This window comes from Schistocerca cancellata, chromosome 4 (assembly GCF_023864275.1).
Source record: "Schistocerca cancellata isolate TAMUIC-IGC-003103 chromosome 4, iqSchCanc2.1, whole genome shotgun sequence".
Lineage (NCBI taxonomy): Eukaryota > Metazoa > Arthropoda > Insecta > Orthoptera > Acrididae > Schistocerca > Schistocerca cancellata.
The window spans coordinates 449,121,152-449,142,007 of NC_064629.1; the positions used below are offsets into that span (position 1 = coordinate 449,121,152).

General features: G+C 34.8%; 1 protein-coding gene across 1 annotated transcript in view; it reads left to right on the forward strand.

Annotated features, from left to right (window-relative positions):
• Window positions 1-17,274: 17,274 nt before the first annotated feature.
• The window catches only part of LOC126183690 (uncharacterized), a 41,222-nt gene continuing 37,640 nt past the window's right edge, over window positions 17,275-20,856 (forward strand). Inside the window, exon 1 of the mRNA XM_049925870.1 lies at window positions 17,275-17,440. Coding sequence (XP_049781827.1) covers window positions 17,387-17,440 — 54 coding nt within the window. The 5' untranslated portion in view covers window positions 17,275-17,386. The remainder of the gene's footprint in view (window positions 17,441-20,856) is intronic.

Consider the following 20,856-nt stretch of genomic DNA (forward strand, 5'->3'; position numbering starts at 1 on the left):
TTTGGATTAGTTTGGAAAACAACGAAAACAGAGTAAGATATATCAAATTTGGTAGAATTATAATAATCAGCAGTAACTAGTTCAAAATTTCTTTTTCCATGTAACCCAGCCAATTCAGTTGTTTATAGTTGAAATACAGTATTGGATTTTTAAGTCTTTCTTGTTCTAGTTCAAGTGAATATTCTGATTCATACTTAGCAACAGGAATAATAATTTCCATACTTTTAACAACAATTTTGCCTTCTTTTGCCAGAGCACTATTATCATTATCAATAGTCCAACAAAGAATAGCATCTTCTTTATCTCTTCTAGAACTCCAAAAAAAATTACAGTTAAATCGCCTCCCGCCATAACTTCTTTATAATCTTTAAAAAATCCACCAAATAATTCTAGTGGATATAAGGGTTTTTCCACTGAATAAATTTTTCTCAATTTTTTCAAACTATATTGACCAATAAGAATTTATATGGTTTCCACTTATATATAAAGTGTATTTTTTGATAAACTTGTTATTTCTCCATCATAGCAAAGTTTATTTTTCTTGAATGTAATATTTGGAGTTAAATAAGTTGAATCCAACTAGTGAAGCACTTTCATAAGTTTCCCTTAATGGAACAGTTAAACCTTTTTCAGAAGAGAAGACATATCACTCAATTCTAATAATGTAAACATTTATAATAGCAAAAATTATGTAAAGAAATGATGGATTGGGAACCAAAAATAAGAATTCCAACGAAGAAATTAAAAAAAAAACATGGTAAACCTTAATCAAATTCTGTTTGATCTGAAATCTTATGACCAAGCGATTGTGGAAAAAGAATGGTCATGTTTGATACTTATATTCGAGCTCCAGATTGAATATATTAGAAAAAAATTAAACATTTTTATGTTTATTCTAAAAGATTAGATCAACGAAAATATCAAGAATTTATAAAAAGATGCTAAAAATTGAAGATAAAATTAATGAAGACCTTGCCACTTTTATTGAAAATAGTGGTGAAATTATTCCATTATAAGACTGTGAAGACAATTCAGTTGTAATTTTGAATGACTTCAGTCTTAAAAATCAAGATATAGTTAGAATGTTTTACTACATGTAGACATAAAGGGATAGATGGTTTTATTTAAGTCAAACATATTCAAAAGTACCAAAACAACTAGTTAGAGATAATTTTAATATTTTAAATACCTTTAGACAAGATGAAACAAATTTAAATCATATAAATCTTGAATTTGTTGGTGGAGATTTAAAGTGAGATGAATTCAAATAAATATGTTGTAAATGCTGGAATAAAGATAAATTACAATGGATATGACAAGAAATGTTAATGAAGGTAAATATAGAGAAAAGATTAAAAAAATTTTAAACATTGAACACAAAAATGTTGAACATAGTGCAGAACATAAAAATGTTGCATATACAAACAATGAATGTAAAATAAAAAATAATTATTATGTTTTTATCCTTAATAAATGTTTGCAACATACGATCCACAAGTTGTTAAAAAAAGTCAGATAAAGTAGAAGATTAAAGAGTTTAAGAAATGTAAATAACAACCAAGAACAGAAAATGAAAAATTTAAAACAGATCACCCGGTTATCGAGACAGTTCAAAAAGTTAATCAACTGAAGAACATAGAAATGGTACCTTATAATCAGCATTATCTAGAAGAATTTAATGATATTCGATCAATTAAACAATGTGAAAAGTGAATCGGAATAAATGATTCGTTAGAGAATTATTAAAAAGAAAAAAAAATTGGAAAATAAATATCTTAAAAAAATAAATATAAGTGAAAGACTGTTAGAATTTGTAAGTTATAGTGAAGATAGAACTTTTGGATTAAGACATGTTGACCAATTTAAATATGTTGGTAATTTATCAGTGGAATTCAGTGGTGACAAATTAAAAATTAATGAAAAAGAATACAAGGGAACAGGTGGATTTATGGGATTTTTAACTAAAAAACAAATAACTATGGATGATTTAGGTACAGAATTCGACTCCCTTGATTTACAAAATCAAGCTAGAGTTTTATTCTACTCTAATTCTGTGTATAATATAAGTAAACCAAATAAAATAAAATCAAGTAAAGGAAATCGATATAATAATCTGATAAAAGGAATTGTTCCAGAATACTTTCCCACTTTTTCAGAAAGACATCTTAGTGATTCATTGAAAAAGTTAGTGAAGGTTTAGTAAAAAATATTCATAAAAACCAATCGAATATGTTTGGATAGATGATTTTCATCAGTTAATTGATAGGTTAGCAGTAATCCATGGAGTAGAATTAGCTGAAAATTGACATTACAAAGATAAAGTTGGGATAACTCAAGTGCTAACAAATAAACTTAGTGATTTTACTATTCAGTATCCAAAAGGAATACCTTATTTAATTAGATTTTTGAATTTACCACACATGTTTTGGAAAAGTGAAAAATATGCAATAGGGTCAGCTCATACTACCAATCGAAATTCATATTTCAAATTACAAATTTTTTGGTCTGGGAACAAAATGAGAAGAAAGATTAGCTACAGGAGATAAAGGACTTAAACTGTTAAATGAAGATTTAAAGAACATCATATTTCATATAGAGATAATTAAGAATTAGAAGAATGACGACACAGATAAACAGTCTCAGTTATTTGAAAAAGAAAGAATGCATACAAGTGATCCTTCATTAGGAGAAAAAATAACTGTAACTGCAGATAGAGGAATAATGTATGAAAAACGAAAACTAGAAATGGGTTTCGATATTGATAAAAATGGATCAGGTTTATAAAAAATTCTTTATTAATTTTTAAACTACATAAATGAATAACTTAGCAGTTGATTTTACTCTGCTATCTACTGGCCAAATTAAAATAAAACCACTTAAACCCAATCATGAACAATTAAATACTACCCATTTTTACCTGATGCACAAAAAAGGAAGATGGAAAAAATAGGTAAAAATATTCTTGTTTCATTAACTGAACTGTTGAATATCTCACATAAAACAAGAAATGTAAACACAACATGAAGGTAGGTTTTCACCATTATCATTGGCTGCATTACCGTATTTAACTGCAATTGGTTCACTTGCTGATGGATCCACAGCAATTGCAAAGACAGTTATGAATAAGGAAAAAGTTGATAAAGAATTAGAAGAACAAAAATGACATAATTTAGGAGTGGAAAAGAAAGTAATTGGAAAATTGTCAAACAAATAATTGCAAAATTTAATAATTCTTAATCTAATTCTGATATTGAACAGTTAGTTAAACAATTAAAAATTAAATATTTCTGTGGCGTTTTTATGGGTGAATTTCCTAATGAACCAAAAAATTTAGAATGTGAAATATAGATACTTGTGATGAAACTGGTACTCACTGGATTGGAATTAGGATATGAAATTGGTTCATATGGAGGAAACATTGTACTTATGGTAAAGTACAAATCAACCTATTCTTAACGAATGGTGAAGTACAAATCAGCACAAATGAAGAATCTATTTTTAATTCTCTATGTTCTTTATAGTCGTTCTCATGATTGCTTAATTTTTCTTGTGAATCAAGCACCTTAATCATCTATGACAAATATAAATTTTTCCATTGTCTTTACTTGTTTATGAACTAATTAATCTAGATAATATATCTTATAGTTAAATGTTCCCTGAGACATTTAAGTCGGTTTTTATTATTTACATAATGATCGAAACAGACGAAATAAATTAAATGTTGTGCTGTGGCTAGTACTTCTTGCTTGCTAGACGTTGGTGTAATGGTTATCATTCTGCCTAGCAAGCAAGAACACCAAGGTTTGAGTCCTGGCTGCAGCACAAATTTTCGTCTGCTACGATCATTATCATTGATAATAAAATGAGACGTAAATGTCTCAGGGAGAAATAAAAATTTTATCCAACAATAATGTGAATTATTTTCATCTTTAATTAAAAGAAGATCAACATGTTTTTCTTGTTTATTTTGCCTATGGTAAAGAGGAAATACAATAATTGGCACTTCTTTCTCTTTGCTTTCATATGTATAAACATTAACTGAAATATTGGACTTCTTTTCCAATTTTGTATCACCTCATAACTGAATAGGAAAATTAGTTTTCTCTTTTTCAAAAATTTCATCTAATTCACACCCAATATCTTTGTAAATATTAACTCATTGTAAATGAACATTTGCCGCATATAAAGCTAATTTTATTGAGTAAAGAAGGCACTTGTGATCTATAATTTGTACATTAACTATAGCTTTTTTATCTTTAATTACTTTTGGTAAGTCGACATAATAAGAACCAAAAATTGGATTTTGTTTGTTAGCTCTTAGTTCAAAACTATCTATATGAAATAAAGATCAATGAGATTTTTTCCTTTGCTTTTCTCCCATTTCAGTTAATAGTTTATTCATTGGTATTTGATAGTAACCTTCTAAACCAGTTGTCCTTAATTGAACTTAATTTGTTGTTTTAAAATTATATTCTTGTATTCCATCTGTTCTTTTAAAATTAGAATAAAATTTCATGCTAACTTCCATCACTCTTCTTTGTATTAAAATATTCTTTAATTAGGTGATTATTTCTTCTTTCATTTGATTAAAAAATTCTTGTGGTTCAACAATATTATCAATATTATTAATTCCATAAGTTATTATCCTTGATTTAAAAGCAGATTTATAAATTCATTTGGGTAATTGGAAAAAAATTCATCTTGTAAATTTCAAACTGATAAAAAACTTTCTGATTATTTTGTCTTTAATTTCTTCATTTTATCAACTGGAAACTTTGAAAAATAATTTTCATTATTGATATTATTAATTTTACTCTCAGATATATTGGTGAGATCGAGTAACTGTTGTTTATTATAATCACAGTAATTTTCAAAATTTTTCGTTTAATAAATTTTACAAAGATCACAAAGTTTTTTTTACTAAAATCCATATTGTTATCAATTTTACCTTTTGATTTTGATAAGATCAATTAATTGTCGTTTTCCAAGATTAGAATACTTCTCAATTTTTTTCATTTACAGATTTGATGAAGTTCTATTAAGGATATTTTATTCAGTTCATTATAATTATCTCTGTTTCTAATATTGACAATAAGTACGAAAAATTATTGTTTATTATGTTTAGAATAATTCTTCCAGTTTTCTGTTCTACAAATTCATCGAAGTTCTTTTATAATCTTATATCTCAGTTCTCTCTTCTTCATTTGTTTCTTCATTTCTTTCTTATTAAAATAATCAGTAAATTCCATCAGATCTTGTCTAGTTACATTCGAATAATCGTTTTCTCTACAACAATTTCCAAAATCTGTGTTACTCAATCTGTACTTTCCTTTACTATAATTATCCAATATTTTAAATAGCTCAACTTCGTTGCTCATTTTGTTTTGGTTGTATTTATATTGCATGAAATTTGAGTTTGTTTACTAAAACGTTTACAGTTGAAATGCACTTTTGAGGTTTATAATTTAAATTACAATCGATGATATAGATAGGCAAGGTTTAACAGATCTTATTTATAAATAGAATATTTTATTTGATTGTTATTTTCTTAAATAAATGACAGTTTGGTTTTTTCGGTATAGGCATATGAGGTTTGATTGTTCTTATTTATAGAGTACACAACTTATTACATTTGTAAATTTTTAAATGAGAAAATGAGAAACTGGTTTTTTCGATATAGGCAAATGAAATTTAGCTGGGGAACACTGTGAAATTAGAATCTTGGTTTGCATCCTGGAATTTTTAATCCAATGTGCTGTTTGTCCCAGAACTCTCACAAAAATATGCTACTACGGAGGCCATCAGAAATGAGGGCAAAATACTGATTCGTTTTTCCTAAATTGTTTCCCTGAGAAAGATCACACTGCAGTTCCTCTTTTCAGCCATCACACAAATATTAAAATGACAATTATCGAAATAACTGACCTTTCGATTGAAAATCAACTAAAATCGCTCAGCAGAGAAATGGTGACTAGATCTGAAATATACCTATATGATTCTACATTGGATAACAGAAATAACCTGCTTATCTTCCAGTAGAAGTCTACTGTAGGTCGCTGTAGGAGTGAAGCGTCCCCTGTGATTGAAAAAAATGTGTAGGTCACTTCTGTTTTCGAAAAGAGAAATCCGATAGGCACACACAGTTATTGGCCTGAGAATGGTTGCAGTTCCATAGCTCTGACTGGAAACAAAGGGTGTCATCAGGAAAGACACATGTTTCAAGCTGTCAAGCGTTGTCCAACTAGTAACTAATCACATGTGGTGTCCCAGAAGGTTCCATCTTTGGGCCCTTATCTTTCCTTGTGTACATCAATGACACTTCATCAGCAAGATTACCAGACACAGAGTTTGATTTGTTTGCAAATGATACAAACATTGCAATAAATAGCAAATTATGTATAGTCTTAGAAAAATCGTTTAATAAAATATTCATGGACATTAATAATTCGTTCTTAGCCATATCTTTGTCACTAAACTTTGAAAAAACTCACCCAATGACGATTAGTGTTTGTAAGAGGTTCCCCACCAGTATATGCCTAAAGCAGGACGACAAACAGACAGCAGAAGTCTACAGTTTTAATTTCTTGCCTTTACAAATGTGTAATAAATTCAACAGGAGGAGCATTCCACAGACATGCTGAACTGCCTAAACAAATCTCTTTCTGCACTGCAAACATTGTCAGACATAAATGATATAAAAATGAAAAGTTGGTGTACTCTGCTTACTTTCATTCCAGAATGACATAAGGGATTTTTTTTTGGCAACTCAAGTCTCGACAAAGTATTCCAGGTGTGTAATAGGAATTATTTGTGGCATGAACTCAAGAACATCCTGCAGGAGCTTGGTCAAGGAATTGGAAATACTAACCATTCCTCCCAATATATTTATTCCATAATGAAATTTGTCATTTAAAAGAATATCTATTTTCAAACCAACAGCTTAGTTCATGGAATCAATAATAGATGTAAGAATAATCTTTACAAATAAAATAAAACTACAGGGTTCCAGAGACCTTTTCAGGTTTCAAACATCTATGATGTATAGATGCAAACTGAAGTGACAAATGAAAATTTGTACCAAGGCTGGGATTCGAACCCAGGTCTCCTACCAACTAGGTAGATGTGCTACCCACTGCACTGTCCTCACACAGTGGCTTTACACAACTGCACAGACCGCCATAACATGCCTCCAAAGCCACTGTGCCAAGGCAACACAGTGGTTAGCACATCTGCCTAGTGAGCGGCAAACCTGGATCTGAATCCTGGCCTACATAAAATTTTAATTTGCTGCTTCCATCTGCATGATGTCACTTGCTTTGCTCCCTCCTTTCACTCCATTGATGACTTTCTTAGTAGAACCAATTAATGTGTATACGTTGCTAAGAATGCGATTATTGGTACAATCTGACTTCTATACAAATGCAGTGCAGTTATGTGAGCATTGTAAATGAGTGCTCTAAAATAATATTTCTATTTTAGGACGCATGGCTAGTACCACTTAAGAATTTGCAGATGTGCCTCAGTGTTTTGACCATTGTCAATTTTGTGGCAAGTTATTTATTATGAAAGTATGTCTTTGAGTTTTTTTTTACTTGTTGCACACCATGGGACAATTTCACTACAGATCTACAGATGGTACATTAACATTTTTTTCTTTGTAAATATTTGTTGTGCTTTTTTGTTCTTCTGACATTTCCTACATATTCGAGGATGTCTTCGCTATGAATCCACTGGATCGTTAAGTGCACCTAATCTAAAACAATTGTACAGTAATGATAATTTTGTAGTCAGGTGTTGCATTAGTCTGATTCATGGGATTTTTCGTTATTATGTTGATTTATTTGTCTGAAAAGTATCTTTAGATCAAAATGCATGGAAGCAAGAATAAATGCAGACAGCATTACCTATGCAGAAAGCAGACATTGGCTGAAGCCATGACGTGGGGTGGTCCACCATCTTGCATTTTGTTCAGACCAAAACAAGGAATTCTCTGTTAAAACACAGTGTGAAACTTGCCCCCTTTACCTAATGCCACTGAATTGACAATATTTATTTATTATTGATTTATTTATTTATTAACATTACAGAGTGACCCACTGCTTTGGTAACTATGGTGGGTCTTTTCCTACTAAAGATTTGTAACAAGCCACAGAGACAGACTCTTCGTCTTTTTCTACAGTTTCTCTCAGTGCTGTTATTTTTCTTGTCTTTTGCATACTCATAGTGTCAAGTCTAAAAAACGTGTGATATATAAACTTCATTTTTCGAAAGGAAAATTTTTTACTACACCCTTCAGAAGAAATAACAGAAGAAAGAAAAGATTTATACAATAGGAGAGCTCCCTTAACTACAGTACCAACCAACTGCTGGGTCATACTCACACCTTAGGGGTCACTGGATGTGGATATGGAGGGGCATGTGTTCAGCACATTGTTCACCAGCCATTGTCAGCTTTTGTGACCAGAGCTGCTTCTCCTCAGTCACGTAGCTCATCAATTGGCCTCACAAGGGCTGAGTGCACCTAATTTACCAACAGCTCTTAGCAGACTCAGATGGTCGCCCACCTAACTGCTAACCAAGCCTGACAGCTCTGGTGATCTAATGGAAACAAGAGTTACCACTGCAACAAGGCCGTTGGAATGATATTTTACAAAACAAAAATTTAACACCGTCACATCATGGTGCCATCACTTCAGAATGTATTAACATTGTCTGTCACATCAATTTGTGTAGCCCTGTACCAAATGCTGAAAGTGAGGTAATAAGTTACCATCTGTGATACATGAAATCAGACAGTAGTATCAGAATTGAGGCTCTAAAAACAATAAAGTTTATTAATGGCCAAAGCAAAATTCGTACTGTTTGTTCTTCATCAATTTTGTGTGATAAACTGCTGAAATGCGATAGCAAAAATATATTCATAAAAGCACATCAAACAATATTTATAAGGGAATAAATAGAGCCTCATTTTTCTTATCTATTACGTTTATTTTCTCTTTACGTAAGTAGTAACAACATTAACAACTGTAACGGTATTTGTCTCTGTCACTAGAGTTGACTTTTCCACTTAAAATTTAATTTAATGAAAATATTTTCTTCACTTTTATATATCTAACCACACTTACCATTCCACTCCCGAACAGCGAGCGGGAAAAACGAACTCCTAAACCTTTCTGTTCGAGCTCTGATTTCTCTTATTTTATTTTGATGATCATTCCTACCTATGTAGGCTGGGCTCAACAAAATATTTTCTCATTTGGAAGAGAAAGTTGATGACTGAAATTTCGTAAATAGATCTCGCCACGACGAAAAACGTCTTTGCTTTAATGACTTCCATCCCAACTCGCGTATCATATCTGCCACACTCTCTCCCCTATTACGTGATAATACAGAACGAGCTGCCCTTTTTTGCACCCTTTCGATGTCCTCTGTCAATCCCACCTGGTAAGGATCCCACACCACACAGCAATATTCTAACAGAGGACGAACGAGTGTAGTGTAAGCTGTCTCTTTAGTGGACTTGTTGCATCTTCTAAGTGTCCTGCAAATGAAACTCAACCTTTGGCTCGCCTTCCCCACAATATTATCTATGTGGTCTTTCCAACTGAAGTTGTTCGTAATTTTAACACCCAGGTACTTACTTGAATTGACAGCCTTGAGAATTGTACTATTTATCGAGTAATCGAATTCCAACGGATTTCTTTTGGAACTCATGTGGATCACCTCACACTTTTCGTTATTTAGCGTCAACTGCCACCTGCCATACCATAGAGCAATCTTTTCTAAATCACTTTGCAACTGATACTGGTCTTCGGATTACCTTACTAGATCGTAAATAACAGCATTATCTGCGAACAACCTAGAGAACTGCTCAGATTGTCACCCAGGTCATTTATATAGATCAGGAACAGCAGAGGTCCCAGGACGCTTCCCTGGGGAACACCTGATATCACTTCAGTTTTACTCGATGATTCGCCGTCTATTACTGCGAACTGCGACCTTCCTGACATGAAATCACGAATCCAGTTGCACAACTGAGACGATACCCTATAGGCCTGCAGCTTGATTAGAAGTGGCATGTGAGGAACGGTGTCAAAAGCTTTCCGGAAATCTAGAAATGTGGAATCAACTTGAGATCCCCTGTCGATAGCGGCCATTACTTAGTGCGAATAAAGAGCTAGCTGTGTTGCACAAGAACGATGTTTTCTGAAACCATGCTGATTAGGTATCAATAGATCGTTCCCTTCGACGTGATTCATAATGTTTGAATACAGTATATGCTCCAAAACCTTGCTGCAAACCGAAGTCAATGATATAGGTATGTAGTTTGATGGATTACTCCTACTACCCTTCTTAAACACTGGTGAGACCTGCGCAATCTGTAGGTACAGATCTATCGGCGAGCGAGCGGTTGTATATGATTGCTAAGTAGGGAGCTATTGTATCAGCGTAATCTGAAAGGAACCTAATCGGTGTACAATCTGTACCTAATGACTTGCCCATATCAAGCGATTTGAGTTGCTTCGCAACCCCTAAGGTATCTATTTCTAAGAAACTCATGCTAGCAGCTGTTCGTGTTTAAAATTCTGGAATATTCCATTCGTCTTCCCTGGTGAAGGAATTTCGGAAAACTGCTTTCAATAACAGTACCATCGGCACTGCGCAGCGAAGGTATTGACTGCGTCTTGCCGCTTGTGTACTTTACATACAACCAGTATTTCTTCGGATTTTCTACCAAATTTCGAGACAATGTTTCGTTGTGGAACCTATTAATGACATCTCGCATTGAAGTCCGTGCCAAATTTCGCGCGTATGTAAATTTTAGCCAATCTTCGGGATTTCGCGTTCTTCTGAACTTTGCATGCTTTTTCCGTTGCCTCTGCAACAGCGTTCGGACCTCTTTGGTGTACCATGGGGGATCAGTTCCATCTCTTACCAATTTATGAGGTATGAATCTCTCAATTTCTGTTGCTACTATATCTTTGAATTTGAGCCACATCTCATCTACATTTGCATATTCAGTTCGGAAGGAATGGAGATTGTCTCTTAGGAAGACTTCTAGAGACACTTTAACCGCTTTTTTAAATAAAATTATTTTGCGTTTGTTTCTGGTGGATTTGGAAGAAACGGAATTGAGCCTAGCTACAACGCAATGAAAATAGGTTAATTTATGGTGTTAGCAGATGATGCCACCACCAAAACTTTCTTTCTGAATAACCTTGATATGATCAAATGTGACTGTTCATTGCCAGCCTCTGTGGGTTCTGCCATTTCAAAAGCATTCTGGAACATGTTAATGTGACATGACATTTGAATTGGCTTTCATCTGGTTGACTGCCACTCATTTTGAATCGATATTTTAGTATGGTGAAAAAATTAAAATTTTTGGTTAAAATTTCGTGGCACTGTCGGATTCTTTTGGCGACAAGCCTTTAACATTACACAGGATGTTCGGAAATAGACTATTTTCCTATGTTAAAAATATGTTTCAGATTATTGTTATTCAGGTTGATTATAACATTTGAATAGCATTTATGGTCAACATTCTCACAAAATATCTGTTACTTTTATCTAATCAAAGCTTAAAAATCATCAGATATCAAGACCTGGTCGCATGATCGAAAACGCTCTGTTACTGCCTGATGCTCTGATGATGTCACAGACTAGGAGTAAGACGAAGCTATAAGTGTGTTATAGGAGCGTTAGACGAAGTTACAGAGTTTTTATGTAATTTTTTTGCACACAGTTTAGTTATTTAGTGATGGAAAACGCAATTACAACTTTTAAGTAACAATAGAGAGGAATTTTGTGAATGCTGATTGTGGAAGTCTTGAAAAAGTTGATACACTTATGCTCCACCCATTTAGAGCAATGATGGGATCAACGACGCACATTCTTTTACCTGCTCACTGCAACATCATTAAACTCACCCAAAACTAAGGAACTACAAAACATTTCTCAATCGGTCCATGTATTGTAACTATATTGTCGAATATCAGTCATGAGCTATGACCCAAAGCACAAAAAATTATTCTTTGCGAAACTTAGTGCTGATTTCCCCTTTAGAAGATACTCAAAATAGATATTGTTTCCAGCAGACATGCAGTGGCACAACAGATACTGCAGGTGATTGCAGTTTAAGGAGTCACATGTTTACATACTGCAATGGTCATATATTTTTAAAAGTTTTACACAAAAAACGAAAACAGCGATAGCAAGAACTGATTTTAGCTTCTCTCGATTGTGGAATCTATTATGCATGGTGACTGTAATTAAAGTAAAACTTTCAGACCATTGTAGAAACAACACCACTGGTCGAATAACGTCAAATTGCAATGGAATACTATAGGAGAAGGAGGAAAAAGTATGGCAGAAGAAAAATACATAGTTACAAAATGTAGCAACAGATGGCACGGCAAGCATCATAATTTAGTAGTGGTCGACTACAAATGACAAATCATACAACAATGCCTAAGGTGTATGTTTGACTTTAAACGAACTGTACTACTCAGTGTGCATGAGTGTACAGGTGTGATACTGTTAGTTACGTAAGCCCATCTGGCACAGCAATGTCATGTCACATCAGATGATAGATTTTTACTTCTGCAATGTTTTACAAGCATACAGGAGGACCAAGTCCAATTGACATGTATAGCAGCAGATAAAGACAGCAAAAGGATATGCTTCTTTCACAATAGAATGGACACCCTAATTTTTCCCTGCCGTTGCTCTGCAGCCACCCTATGTTTGTGATACTTATTTGTTTTTATCAGTATTCCAACTACTTAGCACTTCCAACAAAACAGAGGCTATGCCTTGTGCACTCAAGCCTTTTCGATATGTCATAAAACACTACGGATTTCTCTTATATTTCTCCTGATTCGTTATGTGCAAAATGTGTGCACTGTACAAAGCATTATGCTTCGCTATACAGATCTGAGAGCAGCCTTTAATAATATGATAAAAATGAAGGGTGGGATGATAATTCATCACATTAAGCAATTGGGCTAAATAGTGTACTGGATGGTCAAACTTTCCTTTTTCTGGGGACTGATGACCATAGATGTTAAGTCCCATAGTGCTCAGAGCCATTTCCTTTTTCTACTGCACCTGTCCAATTCGATTTTCCAGAATACAAGTATATTATCTGACATCTTGCAGAGTAAAACTCTGGATATGAAACGTCCTAAATTCGAAACTGAAAACTGCATTAAGGGTATTGAAAGATTAAGATGTGGGGAAATTATTCTGAAATGCATAATGGAAGCTAAGAGACTTATAAATTCAGTACGAGTATCTCAAATAAATTTTAATGAAACAGAAGCAAGGATTCAGAAATTGAGAAGGCTAGCATTCGAAATAATTGACACAGTAATAGTAAAGATAAAAATTAGATTCCAGGACTTTCATGAAATACATTTTACAAAACTTGTAAATGATAAAAATTTCGAAGGTTATAGTAGGCCAAACAATCTCCTGGTACATGAAGTTGAAAAACTACTAAAAATATGTCCTTTCCTTGACAGTGAAAAACTGGAAGGAGAATTTATATATTTACAACAGTGAGGCTAAACTTCTACAGCCTCATGACCACCATAAATCCATTATAAACAACTGATTAAAAAACGTGTTCTTTGAATGTGTGAAATCACTGTCGTTGGCTCTTGCAATTCCAGCAAACACCACATCTTGCCAAAGACACATGAGTACATTAAAACGCAGTAAAACGTATCTTCAAAACATAATGACAAACTTCGCAGTTTTAGTTAGCTATAGAGGAGGGAACCGTGTAATCTCCAATGAAACGACAGGAGTTAATATCTCGTGTTGTCGATATTTACGCCCAGAAAGAGGACAGCAGAATAGAACTAATTTATAAAAAAGATGTAACAGTGAGTTACTATACGTTATATTTTTATTAATGTGTGACTGTTTAATATTTTTATGAATTTCTTTACAATAATTTATGTAAAAGTTTCAGTCATAGTTGCAATATGTAACTAAGTTACTTTTGCAGTGTTTCTGTTTTACAGGTTCTTGTTTTAAGGTTCTTTTGTCTTCTTTCGATATTCGTAATTATTAGCATATCCTACAAAACAAATGACACACTTCGCCACTGCAGAGTAGTGACTAGAGGTGGTTATGCCAGATCAACTTGTGTCATTTAACGTTCGTCCTACCTCTCTGACCTGTTTTGAGCCTCCATTCACGTGTCTGTGTGTGTTAGAGCAACATGGTTAAATGTTGAAACTTCTCAGAATAAAAATATCTACTAAATCTGAGTACAGGAGATTAATAAATCACTCAAAATTAGAGAACTGTAGGAGATTGCTAAAAGACATGAACTGGATAGACGTTTACAATACTTATGACTGAAATGGAAAATACAAAGCATTCATTAATAAAGTTACTTCCGCTTTTGAAAATTGTATTCCCCTAAAGGTAAGTCAAATCAAACGAAGTCAAAAAATGAACCATGGATACACGAGGAATATAGATATCATGTGGGGCAAAACGGAGACTATCTACTATCTAGGTACAGCTTTGATGTTATCATTGTAATGCATTACAAAAAATACTGCGCAGTACTGAAGCAAGTAATCCAGAAATCAAAGCAGTTTTATTAGGAGAGAAAGATAATTACATCTGGCAAAAAATAAAAACTGTATGTGAAGATAGAGACAGGTGGGGTCAAAAAGGAAGATGAACAGATAGCTCCAAAAATAAATAAGGCATTGGTAACAAGTGCATGTAGTGTTGCAAACCTCCTAAACAAGTACTTTGTTTCTGTTGCTTACAGCATGGGGTTATCAGCTTTGGTGAACAGTGCAATGGATTATCTGAGACCATTCTTTAATAAATTTAGTAAAATGGAAATGACACTTACATCTTCCAAAGGAATAGCATCCATCATAAAATCCTAAAAATCCGAGTATTCTAGGGGTATGATAACATATCAACGAAGTTAATCAAAGAGTGCTCATGCACGTTGAGTTCTATCTAAAGTTACATGTGTAATCAATCTCTTATCAGTGGAACATATCTAGACTGGCTAAAATACGGTAAGGTTAAGCCTCCTTACAAGAAGGGAGATAAAGAGACACCATCAAACTATCGGCCAGTTTCACTTCACGTTAGCTGGCTTTTTCAAAAATATCTGAAAAAGTTATGCTCAAGTGTCTCCTTAAGCATCTAACTGCAAATAATATATTGTCCAAGTTACAGTTCGGGTTTCTCAAGGGTTCTGATATAATAAAGCTATTGACACAATGAGAATATACTTAATTCATTAGATAGTAAATTTGAGGCTCCTGTCATTTTCTGTGATCTGTCAAGAGCCTTTGACTGTGTAAATCACAGCATCCTCTTGAGTAAGTTAAAATATTATGGTGTCACCAGCACTGCTCCGAAAGGGTTTGATTCTTATCTAACAGAAAACATAGGGTGTCACCTGTGAGTAATCAGTCAGCCTTCATCTGATTGGGAATTAATTAGATGTGGTGTTCCTCAAGGTTCCATCTTTGATCCATTGCTTTGCCTTGTGTACGTTAATGATCTCTCGTCATAGTTACACTGCCAGATGCTATGTTTGTTTTGTCTGCAGAGGATAAAAACATTGCAGCAAGTAACAAGTGAAGTAAATATTGAGAAATAGCTGCTAATCAAATTATCATTGACATTAATAAATGGTTTAAAGCTAGTACACTGCTATTAATCTTTGAAAAGATTTCCATAAAATAAAAAACTTACATACATCATGTACTTTCATTCTATTATGTCATGCAGGATCATATTCTGCAGTAACTCATCAAACCAAGCAAAAGTTTTGAGCATGCAAAAGCGTGTAATAAGAATCATTTGCGGTGTAAATTCAAGAACACCATGTAGAAACCTATTCAAGGAACTTTGTATTCTAACCACTGCTTCTCAGTGTATTTAGTCCTTAATGAAATTTGTTGCAAGTAATATATCTCTATTCCCAACCAATAGCTCAATACATAGTATCAATTCTAGGAATAAGAACAATCTACATATAGACCTAAAATCACTTACCTTGGTCCAAAAAGGGGTCCTATATTCAGAAACACGCATTTTCAATAAATGGCCAGCCATCATACAAATTTTGCTTTCAGATAAAGCACGGTTTAAAGAGAATCTGGAAGACCTTTTGATAGGCAACTCCTTCTAACCTATAGATGAATATCTCTACAGGGACTATTAGGCAAGCTAAGGAAAAATGTGTGTTAGATTTCAGTTTTGACAGCACTTGATCACGACAATCAAGAGTATGTATTCTGTGTATGATAAAGTGAATAACAGTGTTTCATTCCGACAATGTATTTATTCTGTAAATAGTAGCAGTTCCAGTTTACTGCACTGTATTTTGACAGTTTCCAGACAAATGATCAGCATAGTAAGTATTATATTCAAATGTATTTTGTTTTTTATGTTATACTTTCTGATATGTTCCATACCCACGAGAATAATATCATTTTTGGGTCCATGGAACGAAAACTGAATGTAATCTAATCTAATCTACACATCTGCAGAGTACACTGATATTATCCTTCTGAATGGCGAAGCTCACAGTAATGGAAGAGCGATTCGTCGCCTGTATGAAGATCGTTCTCCACGACGTCCGTCTCCATGGCATACCCTTTTCGTCACAAGTAGACAATGACTTTGAGAAGTGTTACTGTCAGCAGGCGTGACTGTGATTCTCCAAGCAGATGACGCCCACACCCAAATTAGAAGAAGCTGTACAGTATCACGTTGAAAAGAGCCCATAAACGAGTAGAGGAGCAACTTCTTTAGCTATTAATGAGTTCAATTGTAAAACAAGTGATTTGCTTGGTCATGTCTAATCAGTTACTTATAAAAGTGGTCGCATTATCAACATGTTTTCAAATAATTATAGCACGGAAACGATCCGGACATGGGTTCCAGTTCAAAATATTATCTACTCACTCCCCTCTACAAGCCCTAGAAGTTTGTAACGGGAATTTCCGAATACCCTGTATGTACGATTTCTGAGCATACTGATTATGATTCGCACTGGGCGTCATCGGAACGAGAGACAAAAATGAAACGAATACCTTAGTGTAAAATTCAAGGAAATTATTATAACGAGAACTTGGATGAATGATGATTCACAGTAGTGAAATGCGATTATTTTACTTTCTAGACTGTTGTGCTTATTCTTACCTCCATGGTTGTGAAGAACGTTGTTGAATGGTGCTTCCAGAGATCACTAGATGCTTCCGAGTATCATCTTTGCAGTTCGTAATATCGATAGTGATGGAAATTGATATTTGAATATTGTGAAGAGTTTGGCGTCTGCTTCCAGACACCGATTTCAGACAAATCTCTTACTGAGTGCTGGAACATGATGAAAATCAGTGTAAAAGTTCCGGATAGCAGTACCCTGTTACCGGTGGAGGTAAGAAATAGAAGTATACATAGACAGCGACCACAAAGAATTAAGAAGTGTGTATGTAGTGTAGCGAAGTTTAGGTTTTCAGAAAATTCGTAACTTTGAAAGCAAGACAAAAAGAACATGGGATTGTGTGCGAAACCTTTTTGACGATACTTTCTAGTTTTCCCAACTGCTGTAAGTAAATTAATCTTCCAAGTGTGATTTCAGAGTGATTTGTATTTTCTGAGCTTAATATAAAGGCAAATCATGTGTAAAGACTCACAGGTGTGTAATGAGGTGACGACGGCGGGTGGTAGGGATCGACCGTTGTTTTCTTGGAGAATCGTCCCGGCATTTGCCTCAAGTAATTTTGGAAAAGTTCACGCTTTGTTATTTCCACACTGTTACTTGTTGTTCACACTAACTTACTCTGTTGTCATGTCAAATCCACTATCGGTAGCAGTTTTCATAAAATATATATATATTTGGTAAAGCTGTGTCACAGATAAATGGACAAACATTGTTTGTTTACTTTTCATAAATCGTTGCGACTAAGTGCAACATCTTGATTTCTTCAAGAGAGAGCCGTCAGTTTCGATAAGTAGAATTCCACGAAACGTCTACACAAATAAGGTGTTTGGCATGCATTTGTGCCTTAATTGTGACCATATAGACTCTAAAAATGAAGCCATTGCATTTCATACAGTTGTGTTATCTGTAGCCACATGTTGTTATAAAGAAAGCTAATTGCAGTGGGAGAATATTTCTGCTCGGCATTCATGAAGTCACTGCTGAGGGTTTTCAGATGTTGAGTTCAGTGTATTGTTTTGGCTGTCATCTAGTCTATTTAACTATCAGAGCTGTTAAGAATAGCAAGGTAGAATTATTCCGATTGTGACTCGAATATGTGTATTGATTGTCTTGGCTCCATGTGTTTGATATCCAGATTATGTGAAAAGATGAAGCACATTCTGGTGGTGTTGAATTGAAACAAAAATGTCAATGGCTGTATTGGTATTTCATGAAAGATTTATTTTTGATTTCTGTTGTATGTCCCTTTTACAGCAGGTAGTTATTTCCAATATAGCAACTGTTGCAGTTACTGATACCTAAGTTGCATATAGAATGAAAGTTTTTATTTGTATTTAATATTGTGATTTTATTTAAGGTTTTTTTTGTCATTATGTTTACAAACCATTTTAATTACCGCCACTGCGGGAAATGTGTTCCACCGTAATTATTTTTCCAAAGGTGTATGGTTTGCTTCACCATTTCTGTTACCTTTGTTGCTAAATGCTGTCATATTTTGGCCATATCTTTCTCGGGCATATGCCCTAGTTTACAATAATCGCACCCCAAAGATAGCGTGCTTATGTTTAGGTTTTAAAATGAAAGTCCCGGTGTCGTACAGAGCAAGCTGGTGCAGTGGTTACCACACATGACGGAAATACGGAAGCGTCCGATCCCGCCCATCTGCTTTGACCCATGACATCACAAATATGGCAGAAACAAAAACACACACTTTCCACAAGAAGCCTAATGACACTAACGGGACAAGCGCGGGGAATGGGGTGTTTTGGGTGGGGGGAAAACTAAATATAAATAAATTTAGACGCCTTGCGTAGCTACAACGTGTAAGTGAAGACAGCCATGCATGAATACCCACCCACCTCCCCAGGGGTTGTAACCCCTGCAACCCATAGAAGATAAATATGCTTCAGTAGCAGATTAGTGTTTTTTGTCTTTTTAAAAAAAAAATCTCACGGGATAGAACAAACAGATCAGAAAGATAAATATAATAAACTAAAACAGAAATTGGAGGAAACAGACAATTAAAATAAGTAATAAGTGTTTTTAAATTTAAAAAAAAAATCTCACGAGATAGAACGAACAGATCAGAAAAGTAAATAAAATAAGATAAAACAGAACTGGAGACAGCCACACTCAAACCAAACTCCGTGCCGTCATGTCGTCACACACAATACCCTTACGTCAAGGGTCAAAGCCGACGCGTGGGATCGGACGCTTCTGTCGACCCCACATGACTCACATTTGATGGAACGGCAGTTCAAGCCTGCGTCCGGCCATCCTGATTTTGATTTTCCATGATTTCCCTAAATTTCTTCCGGCAAATTCCTTGATGGTTCCTTCGAATGGGCATGATTGACTTCCGTCCCCATCCTTCCCTAATCCGATGGGACCGATGACCTCGCTGTTCGGTCCCCTCCCTGAAATCGACCAACTCTGTCCTTCCTTTTCCATTGAATCCTCTTTAAGGAAAGTCAGGGTTTTGCATTTACTTGGAGATTTACCCTTCATTTAGTGTAAGCCCCTTTCAATAACTTGTCCACCACTCTATTCCTTGAATGTCATTTGTCTTTAAATGTTATACACTGTCCAGTCATATTTACATGACCAACTGCAAAGACCTACGCACAGCAATATTTGCTGGAATGTTGTTGAGGAGACACTGTTGGTACCTCCGTGGTGCATCTGGGCAGTCAGCTGCTCAATAGTTGCAAGTCTCTGTCCTTACAAATTTCCCCAGCAATTCTATGGCCTGTGGTACACAATAGATGCCTCAGCACCACTTTTAGATAGTGCCATTTTGCCATGCATGGTGTACTTTAACTGCAGTGGCACATGACCTATGTACAGACTTAAACATTTTCGAAATGCTTTCATCCTGGACTTGAAAGCCACTGACCATGTCTTTTTGGACATAAGATACATCATTCTGTTTGTGCATTATGACAATGAATGCGCTGTATGCCACATCCCCCCGACATGTTTTACGTCTACATCTACATCCATATTCCGCAAGCCACCTGACGGTGTGTGGCGGAGGGTACCTTCAGTACCTCTATCGTTTCTCCCTTCTATTCCAGTCTCGTATTGTTCGTGGAAAGAAGGATTGTCGGTATGCCTCTGTGTGGGCTCTAATCTCTCTGATTTTATCCTCATGGTCTCTTCGCGAGATATACGTAGGAGGGAGCAATATACTGCTTGACTCTTCGGTGAAGGTATGTTCTCGAAACTTTGACAACAGCCCGTACCGAGCTACTGAGTGTCTCTTCTGCAGAGTCTTCCACTGGAGTTTATCTGTCATCTCCGTAACGCTTTCGCGATTACTAAATGATCCTGTAACGAAGCGTGCTGCTCTCCGTTGGATCTTCTCTATGTCTTGTATCAACCCTATCTGGTACGGATCCCACACTGCTGAGCAGTATTCAAGCAGTGGGCAAACAAGCGTACTGTAACCTACTTCCTTTGTTTTCGGATTGCATTTCCTTAGGATTCTTCCAATGAATCTGTCTGGCATCTGCTTTACTGACGATCAACATTATATGATCATTCCATTTTAAATCACTCCTAATGCGTACTCCCAGATAATTTATGGTATTAACTGCTTCCAGTTGCTGACCTGCTATTTTGTAGCT